The sequence below is a fragment of the Heterocephalus glaber genome, unplaced genomic scaffold (genome assembly GCF_053883595.1).
Source record: "Heterocephalus glaber isolate CG9 unplaced genomic scaffold, H.glaber_assembly_v1.0 deba00001553, whole genome shotgun sequence".
Classification (NCBI taxonomy): domain Eukaryota; kingdom Metazoa; phylum Chordata; class Mammalia; order Rodentia; family Bathyergidae; genus Heterocephalus; species Heterocephalus glaber.
Window position 1 is genome coordinate 18,640,776 of NW_028258344.1, and position 10,021 is coordinate 18,650,796.

The window sequence follows — 10,021 nt, forward strand, 5'->3', positions numbered from 1 at the left end:
CTAGATCTCACTCTGCCATTATTGGGCCAGGCTGGGGATTTGAGGGAGTAGCACTTTATGATCTTAATTTTTCATTATACTGTATTTAAAATAAAAAATATTGGTCTAGGGGTGTAGCTCAGTGTAGAACTCTTGCCTAGGATGCACAAGGTCCAAGGTTCTACTCCTAACATTGCAAAAATACTGTAAAAACAGCAGCAACTGTAGAGGGGTCCAGAAAGACTGTGTAAATGCTCTAGCATTATAAAGAGCCATGGTTTATTACAGCAACATAGCTAGAAGTCATTCTTCCCAGGCAGCGATCTTTAAAACCTTAGAAGAATTTATTTAAAAATTTTTTTTTGAAAGACTGTGGAAATCTAAACTTACAGCTATTATACAGGAGATATCAGTACTCTAGCTACGTTCTCCACAAACAATTGCAAAATTATACCTATGGTATGCTAATGGCAAGGAAAAGGGAAAGAGGACTAAAAAGATGAAAATTAGTAAAATATAAACGTTTGATCAAATGTTTTTATTTTTAATCTTTTTGTCTATTATTGTCTGAATAGTTTTTTATTTTGGTAAGAACATTTAATGTGACCTGTCCTCTTAACAAAATTTTAAATGCACAATCCGATGTTATTAACCACATGCATGGTGCTGTACAGAAGATCTCTAGAACTTACTCATCTTATGTAACTGTAACTTTACACCCCTTGACATCAACTCCCTATTCCCTGACCCTTCAGCTCTTAACTACCATTTTACTCTGTATGAGTTTGACCATTTTTGATATTTCATGTAAATGGGATCATGCAGTATTTGTCCTTCTATGACTGGTTTATTGTATTGAGCATAGTAAATTGTTTGTTAAATAGCAAAGTGAAATCTTTATGAAGCAGTTAGCTGGCTGACAGTACAGATCTTAGGCTAAAGATTTCCTGATTACAACTATACAACACAGTACTCCCCAACCACATGACATTACCCCTAAAAGTCCTTCAACAGAGAGAATGTGGCTAAGAATTTTATGATACTAGTATAATCGGGATCATCTTTTCATCACAAGCAGTCTCCTCTTGTTATCTAGTTTCTTTCAACTAAAACTAGTCATGAAAGTCAGTAATTAAAATAAGTCATTGCTAGAGAGTCCTTCACAGATTTATTTTCCATCTGCTAAACTTTCAAGATTGAACTTGCCTCTAATATATCACTGAGTTGTAAGGTGAAAATAAAATGGAAGAATCCAGGAATGCATTTAAAATAGAGGCTAGAGACTAGCAAAAGGTCGAGTGTTAGCTCTCTAAGTTTGCTAAGGGCTAGGGAAACCAGCAAGATTAGATAGGCCAAGTGGCCTACATAATAAGCAAACCGAAAAGCAAATAGATCAAATGCTTAGTGAACACAGAAACCTATGATCTCAAATAAAAGATGCACAGCAGAGAAGACAGGAGAAATTCTTCATGAAATTTATACTGATTACTAAGAAACTTTCATTTTAAAATAGGATTCGTTTGGGATGAAGAAGAAAAGCTGAGGACTTTTAACATAATATCTAAAAATAATGTAAACTATGGCCTTTTCTACTTTAAAATCAGTGTTGGAGACACTCAGAAGTAAATACAGTAGTAGCTCTAAAATAGGAGCACTGAAAAAAACAAAGGAACTCCAGAAGTCTGCAAGCGTTAAGCTGAACTACATAAAACTGCCATTTATCGGTATGTCAGAAAGTTCAAATAGCAGAGATTTCATATGGTTCAACCAAAAAAGGAGCTGCTTGTTCATTCAATGCTAAGAATAAAAATCTCAAGACATTTTAATATTTTACGGTTTCAAAGAGAGGCCAATATGTCAGAAGAGCATTACCGAAGCAGGAAAAAGGCTTTTAATAGTCTATGCCGAACTTGGGCCTCAAGTCACACAAAACTACAGTCAGTATCCACTTAAATAAGCCTAAAATTAAAATTTCCACGTATAACTATTCATTTTCTTTTTTGTCTAACACAGGACATAATCCCTGATAAAATTCTATTCCCAACAGATTTTACCATCTCTTTTGCTGGGTCCCTGAACCCCGCTATTAGAGGTAAAACTTCAAGCACAAAGTCCTTCCATGCCGACGTGCACCCCCTTGTCATTCTAATATTCATAGTCCTCTCTATTGCTCTACTTTCTTCCAGTCTTGGCACGGTGAGAGTTTCATCTGTCCATGTCAGGTTCCCCCAACCCCTTTCCTTTTAATACTCCAGTGATCTAATCTTTCCTAAGCAGAATGCAGCTACTTTTACGAGCCTTAGCCTCTGCTTTCCCAGTGAGAGCGGCTCTGTTGTATTAAACAATACATGATACATTTTGTAACATAACTTTCTACTCTTGCCACAGCCAGATCTTGGTGGCTTTCTCAAAACCACTTTCACCTGTGAGGCTTCAATAAACAGATGCCGAATTTTATAAATGGGGATTATTTTATGGGAAGAGTTCTACATATGCCCAACTCTACAAATAAAAATACATATCAATACTAGATATATTTCTGTGTGGAGGGATATTTTCTTTTTGCCACCCAAAACACAGAGTTTTCTGTGATAGTATTTCAAAGGTCTTTCTTTGAAAAACTTAACTTTCTAGACTCAGAAAGCCGGGCCATAGGGTCTGAATGACGTCCGTCACATTGTTAAATATTAGTAAAGTCATTTAGAATAATAAGGGGGGTTCATCGCACCTTCAATATTTTTTGTCAAGAAAATTTCAGAACAATGCAGGCACACTTCTGACTTTCTGCTGGGATCGCTCATTTTCCACCTTTGATTTTTTTTGGGGGGGGTTGGGGGGGCAAATGTAAAAATCTACTTGGTGATGTCACCAGAACAACAGACATAGCATTCCAATCTTTTGTAGGACCCGACCTGGCAAAACCACCCACCCTGCATTTACATACCTTGAGTTGGCTATTTCCACTTTGGTTCTCGCCATGGCGGCTGCCCTTTGCGCGCCTTCAATTGCTCTGTCCACCTTCTCCCTAGTTTTTGTATTTCTTATTGGTATAAGCTGCTTCCTTATTCCACGGACCAGAACATTATTTTTGTATTTTCCTTCTTCTTTGGAGCCATCAGGAAACACAGTGCAGCCATATCCGTGCCTCTTGTTATTTGCCCACTCGCCTTCGTACTTCATGCCGTTGGAGCGCTCGCTGATGCCGAAACCATTGCGTTTGTCGTTCTTCCACTCGCCCATGTAGGTCTCCGTGGTGGTGGCGTCCACGTGGTCTTCCACGGGGCAAAAATCACAGTCGACGTCGCCGAAGCTGATGGTGGAGTTGGCATCGCTGGAGCTAATTCTACTCATGGCCGCGTCGCTGCGGACCGAGCTGCGCTTGCTGGAGATGGAAGACTTGGATTCGGACTTGCGGAGTTTCATGCTTCCCAGGAGGGAGCCCCTGCGGAAGAGGCCGCCCTTCTTCTTGCCCGAGAGCTCGGCGTCTGCGTGGAAATTGAGCACGAAGCCTCCGCGGGTGCCGGCCGGGCTGTCGGCGGCGGCCGCGGCGTCGTGCAGGACGCTGCCGTTGCTCTGCTCACTGCGCAGCGAAGCCAGGGAAGTGCGCAGGGGCGAGCGGATCACGGTGGCCATGCCGTAGGGCACGCTCTGGCGCACGCCGTAGCCGTGCCGCATGCCTCCGGCCCACTGGCCCTGGTAGGTACCTTCGGGAGACCACGAGAAAGCACAGCGTGAGCGGAGGCGCGAGAGACACAGAGGCCTGCAACCTGGGTGCGCTGGGAAGGCGCAGGCCCACTTCCACATCATCCGCAAGGCTTACTTTTTACCCACTTGTGAATCCCCATCTGGTGATTATGGCCTTGTGGCTATACTGTAATTATGTAGGATTTCCCAGTAGTCTAATTTTTGCTTTTCATTTAAAACTTCATGCATATTTTCGGATGGCAATCACACATTCCCAATACAAAAGGAGTCATCATTAGGAAACAGCTTTCCCCCTGAAATGAGCCCATCGAAATTGCTTCTAAAGAAGGCAGTGCAAAAAAGATGAAATGAATTCTATTTCATTCTAATTTTATTAATTTAGCTTTTTTAAAAACCTGTAAAAATGTCTTTTAGGGGGCCACGTCAGTATAACATTCCAACAAGCACAAAGGCTTAAAAATATTGACAGATCTGAATAGTTCACTATGTGCTTTTTAGGGTAGGAAAAAACATTTAAAGGATTAACATTTGGATTTGAATGATAAGAGTGACCTGATAAATACAATATCTATCCTGACTCTAGTAAACCATAATGGAAAAAAAAAAGGGCAATTTAACATTGCTGTGCTTCCAAAGGAAAAGGTCAAGTTTTATATATTACTTGCTAAGTTTCTTTCTCCGGGCCACTCTCTTTATGGAATTACTCAGCATCTACTACTGCATTAAGAATCATATTACTGACTGGAAGCACCCTGAAGGCAGGAATTACTTTATTTTATTATTATTATTATTTTTTGGTACCGGGAATCAAACTCAGGACGTTGCCCTTTCCAGGAAGGTGGTGGAACCACTGAGCTAAATCCCAGGCCTGGAATTACTTTATAAACAAACACAAAATTCTCAAGCTCTCAGCCTTGAAAAAACAGAGCCAGAGGAAATCTTTCCTGTTTCTATATGGACTTTAGGTCTGAGCAAAGAGGTATTTGACAGTTTCAGGAATAGGGTATCTTTGATTTTATTTTTATTTTCAGTAAGTTCTACTAAATAAGCAACCAAAGATGTTTCAAAAATAACGTGGTACAGATTTTTAAATAATCTTCAGAAGAAATGAAGGTTAAATAGGGATTTTAGAATTTTCAAAGTTGAGGCCATTTTTTTAACTAAAGGCAAATTTTACATTGTAGTATTCCCCAAAAGCAACTATCTAGAAACTTTAAAATGTAATAATTTGGGTGTTATTCATAACTCAACAATGTCATTGAAAATAAATTATGATTATGATCTTTTTTTGATTATGGTCTATCTTAACCTTGTTCCTTTCTGATTATCTAGGTTTACTTTGCACTTTCCATTTTATATGACCACAAGCACATCTCCAATGCATGGAATGCATTACATTCAATACATTGTGCAATTATACACAGATTTCCAGGGCACAGAATATATCATTTTAAATATACTGAATAGTGCTAGTTTATGGCATTGTGTAAACAAAGGCTGATTTATTTCACCTGCACTTAAAGATAAAATTTAATGGCTCTCAAATCATGTTTTGAGAAATTCGAAGACAACTCTTTCTGTTCATTCTGAAATATTTATGCCATTATAAACAGCCAAAACTAGAGTGACAGTGAATGAAATTGTCACAATCTGGGTCTGGTACTATGAATGTCATACTGAGTAGATGTGAAGTCTTAACTTGATGTCTATGAACTTCTGAAGGGTTAGGTGAGCCACAGCTTTCTCAAGAGGATAAAACTAAAAGGCTAAGATAGTTATATAAAACATTTCAGGGTAAGAAGCTGTCTACTGAATATTAGCTATCTCTAAACACTGTCACCTCAACAGGAAAGGAAGGTGAATTATTAGGAAATTTCAACTGTGAAATTTCTTTTGCCTATATAAAATCTAAATGCTAGAGTAAAAGATATACAGCCCAACTTACACATAGTAAAACAACCTTATTTTTAATACTTTGCTTAGTTTAAAAGTGCTATAATCATCCTTAAAACTTTTCTACGTAACAAGTTTATTTTGTTAGAACAATTTGTAAAGATGCTGCTAGATAAAAGTATTTACGCTTTTTAAACATGATCATACCATCTTCCTTATAAGTGTTTATCACTGATGGAAAATTCATAGCTAGTTTCCTTAAACTGCTATCTCCAGAAGTAAGGGCAGTATTTAGAATTTTCAAAGTACTGTTTGAAAATCCAGGCTGTTTAAAGTAACAGCAATAATTAGAAAGTTGAAGTCTCTGCTTAACTTTCAGATAGGGAGGCGGATGGAGAGCAGCAACACTGGCGACATTCTCTTCCTATTTTGTTAAATTATAGTGGATAAAATAATTCTTTTATGATATTTCTAGAAATTAATTTATAGTCAAATTGTAAGTAGTTCATCTGAAATTTAAAATAGGTTTCATTCAGTCAATGAACATAAGGAAAAAAGTTGTATTTCTTTATGAAGCAGGTGGGTTCCAACTTCTTTCTGCTGCTCAGATAAAGTTGTAATTAGTTCTTCTTGATTCCTAAAATAGAGATCCATATTTCACAGGTGTAAAAATTATTTTTGGAGGTTTTGTTTTAAATTGTGTTCATCTGGAAGCTTATTTTTTATATCTAGCCCTCTTAACTGCACAATCCTGTGGTGGAAGGGATCCAATTTAGAAGGAGTTTCAAATTTGGGACTACTCTGTGTCAAATTTAAATTTATATGCTATAAATCTGCTATGTGCAAATATAAGGTTAACAAAACAGTAGGTCTATTTCAATCGTTTTATGACAACTGAAAAAACAAAGTGCAGCAGATCAGAGTTTGCACCAAAATTTTGGGCACCTACGCTTGTATTTCATGAGCATAGTACTAATTTATTCTTAATATTCAGGGGGGTTCTATTTCAGCAACACTTCACTCACAAACCACTAATAAAATGAACTGTGATACTTTTCCTTCCTCTTCCTTTAGCCTGTCACCACAAAAGACATGGAATGAGACTGTCCCTAAATCTGATTGTACAGGAATGGACATGTAGTGGTGTGGAAAATGCAAGCAAAAACAAGCTCGCTCTTTAGTAAGAATAGGGCCAAAAATCTTGTTATGAAATAAGTCATAGCAATGTACTTCCATTTAATGAGTAAGGAGATTCTAATGAAGTGACATGAGAAAAAAAAAGTTGACTAGCAGAGAGTGGACATTCAAAAGTGATTTTAAATTTTTCTTCCTCATTATAGCACACTAGTAGGGGTTTTTTTGGGTAGAAAAAGAAAACCACAGTACCATGGCATTGCCAAATTTAAGATTTTTAAGAAAAACTTGAAAACAGAAGACAGATTATTCATAAAGTCATTCTGAGGATTTACTTGTACACATAGCCAGCTTTTACTATGCTATATATATTTGGATTACCAGGTATAATGAGTACTCTGAACCAAGAGATTTTATTTAATGAGTAATAACTTTTAAAAAGTTACTTTTAACTTTACTTTTAAAAGAGTACTTTTAACCTTCCAAAACTGAACTATCCATGTTCTTAAAATATTGTAAAATGCCTGCATTAAAAAAATTTTTTGCATTCCTCTCTTGAGCATGGAATTTTTTAGAAGCTGAGGCTCCCAATAAAATCACAAACAAACATTTATAGTGCTGTCAATGAAAGCACTTTAGGCCCATTCAGAACATTTAAGGGCCCTGTCTAACTAATATTGAACTCAGGACTCAAAACAGCCTATAGAAAAGTATTAAAGTTTTTTTCTTTTTAATCCACGAGAACCATATCCTTTATTTATATTGTAGGATGAAAAGTCCTTTTTAGAAAATCCTACCATTCTGCTGTTTTGCATTTGAAACACAGCTCAAGTGTTCTAAGTGAAGTGTACAAATTGTATAAGCTTTTCTATAAGCAATAGAATAACTGAGGTTGCAGTGGGCTGGAGAAACTCTTAATTGGATCCCTTTAATACCCTCCAACTCTGAACAGCTTAATTCCAAAAGGTGACATCGCCTCCTACAATCATTTTCAATTAAATATGATGATCAGAAAATGTAACTTGCCAAAGCATAAGCCTTTCATTTCTCAGCTTTGTATACAACAAAAATTCATCAAGTTTTGACACCTGTTTCAATAATGTATATTTTCCTAACTAGAAAAAGGAACTATTATAAACACAATTTCTTTTTACAAATTTTGTTAACTATTAAAATAAGGCGATTTTTGTTCATAGCCAGGCTTACTGTTTGGGACATACACCTCAATGCAAATCAGTGATTTAGTACTACTATTCTCAGCAGCAAAGTACTGAAGCTGCTAACTTAGCAGCTACAGAAACAACATACTTTTCAACTGTATTTTTAAAAATAGTTGCCCATTTCTAAAATGTTTTCCCAGTAATTTGTCCAAAGATTCCAGATCAGTTAAGACTGCTGTTCTTTTAATCGAAAACCAGTACTTTAAGGAACCGGTTGCAAACTGGGAAGTAAAAGCCAATTCCCTGAATTCCACCTGCATCAGGTGGTCCCTCCGTGCCCAAAACTAACTAGGATGTTTCCAAATGCACACTAAATAAGGTTCAGTTCCCCAACATCCTAGTTATGGGGTTCTTGCTTCTATCTTTAGGCTACTAGAGGACCAGAAGCGAAATCCGAGACTCCACGTGAAACTAACCCGGGGAACGGTCAGCACAGACCCGCAGCCTCACAAGCCCAGATCGCTCGCTCTAACTCCACAGGAGTGGCGATTTCAAACCCGGCCGGGAGAGGGAGGGATCAGGAACGTAATGTGACGGGCTCAAGTGACAGCGTCCTCTCTCTAGCCCAACCCTCCCTGGCGGTGCTCCCTCCGGGTGGCAGCGCAGCGCTGGCCAGGTGTATTCATGCCTCGCTCCCCCTCCCCGGGCGTGGACACTGCCCGCTCCGAGAGCCGGGTCAGAGCAAACCCTTGCGCACCAGTCTCGTCCCACAGCCCCCTCCGCTGGCGGGAGGGCGCGGGAGGCCCCCAGGTGTTTTGGCGGGTTTCCGGACACGTGCGCCTCGCGTCCTCCCGCTTCCCCGCAGCCCCGGCAGAGCCCAGGGCACCGCTGGCGGAGCCGCCCGCGACGCCGCTCACCTCCGTCCCCGTAGGTCTCCACGCCGTACCCGTCCTGCAGCCCGTTACTCCAGGTACCCTCGTAGCGGGCGGGGGTGCACAGGCTCTGCCGGACCCCGTAGCGCCCCTTAAAACCATGGGACCACTCCCCCCGGTACATCCACTTGCCCTTCGTCTCCACCCCCAGCCCGTGCCTCTTGCCCTGCGCCCAGTAGCCCTGGTAGGTGTTGCCGCTGGGCCAGGTGTAGCCTCCGACCACCTCGAAGCCGTGCGACCAGGAGCCAGAGTACTCGCCCTGGCCCTTGGGCCCCGTGCAGATGCCATGCCCGTGCGCCTTGCCCTCCTCCCAGCCGCCGCAGTAGGTGCCGCCATCGTCGAAGTCGAACCTTCCGCCCGTCATTCGGGGGGCAGCCCCGGCGCGCTCCCCGCGGGGGCACGGACGCGGGCAGAGCTGGGCACGGCAGGGTGTAGCTCGGGGGTCGGGGTCCGGCGGGCGAGCTCACGACTGCGCCTCGGGCAGCTCGCGCCGCCGCTCGGCTCCAGTCCGACGCCGCCCCCGTCCTCCCCTCCTCTTTCGCCGCCGCCACCGCCGCCTTTCTCCTCCTCCTTCGCCGCCGCCGCCCCGGCCAGCGCCGCGCGCGAGAGGACAGCCCGGGCTCCCGAGCGGACCTTCAGCTGCTCTGGTCCGCCCACGTGAGCCGGGCGCCGCCCCGCGCCCGCCCCTAGTCCCCTCGTCCCCTCCCCGGGCGGCGCTCCCAGCCCGCCGGCCCTGCCCCCAGCCCCGGGCGCCGCTGCGTCCCCGGAGGGCGCGCGTGTGTTCGCGCAGCAGGGTGCGGGTGGGAGAGCGAGTGTACCCGGGGACGCGCGACCGGCACGCCTGTAGATGAAGGCGCGGCTCCTGTGTGCGGGGGCAGCTTGCGGGCGCCGGAGCCTCCTGTGTTTGGGGTTTTTCAGTTGTGGTTAAGCTCCTGTAAGTGCGGCCACGTGTGTGATGAGGGAAAACTCGTTGTATGTGTTTGCATGGGGTTTGTAGTTGCATCCCCCCACCCCTCCGCCCCGCGTTTCCAACTTGTGTCCTGTTGCATTTGTCATGCTCAGCTGTCACCATAATGTCCTCCAAATATATGTATGCGTGTGATATAAATCTGTGGCAGCCTAGATATAATTGTGCAGAATGTTCTTTTACACCTACCCATCTCAAAGCACATGTGTTTGCGTTTCTTTAAAGATACTGAGGGAGAGCAGTGCAGTTTG

At 42.3% G+C, this 10,021-nt stretch overlaps 1 protein-coding gene across 6 annotated transcripts in view; it reads right to left on the reverse strand.

The window, feature by feature from the left end:
- Jph1 (junctophilin 1) overlaps nt 1-9,448 on the reverse strand; it is a 76,721-nt gene extending 67,273 nt beyond the window's left edge. For 3 of the 6 annotated variants that reach the window (XM_087190497.1, XM_087190498.1, XM_087190496.1), the window contains exons 1-2: nt 8,789-9,448; nt 2,924-3,683 (exon numbers count right to left, since the gene is read on the reverse strand). In XM_087190497.1, the coding sequence (XP_087046623.1) occupies nt 2,924-3,683; nt 8,789-9,167 (1,139 nt within the window). In that variant the 5' untranslated portion in view covers nt 9,168-9,448. The remainder of the gene's footprint in view (nt 1-2,923; nt 3,684-8,788) is intronic. The other 3 variants (XM_004842042.3, XM_013071217.3, XM_004842043.3) reach the window with 2 other exon arrangements.
- Nucleotides 9,449-10,021: the final 573 nt, after the last annotated feature.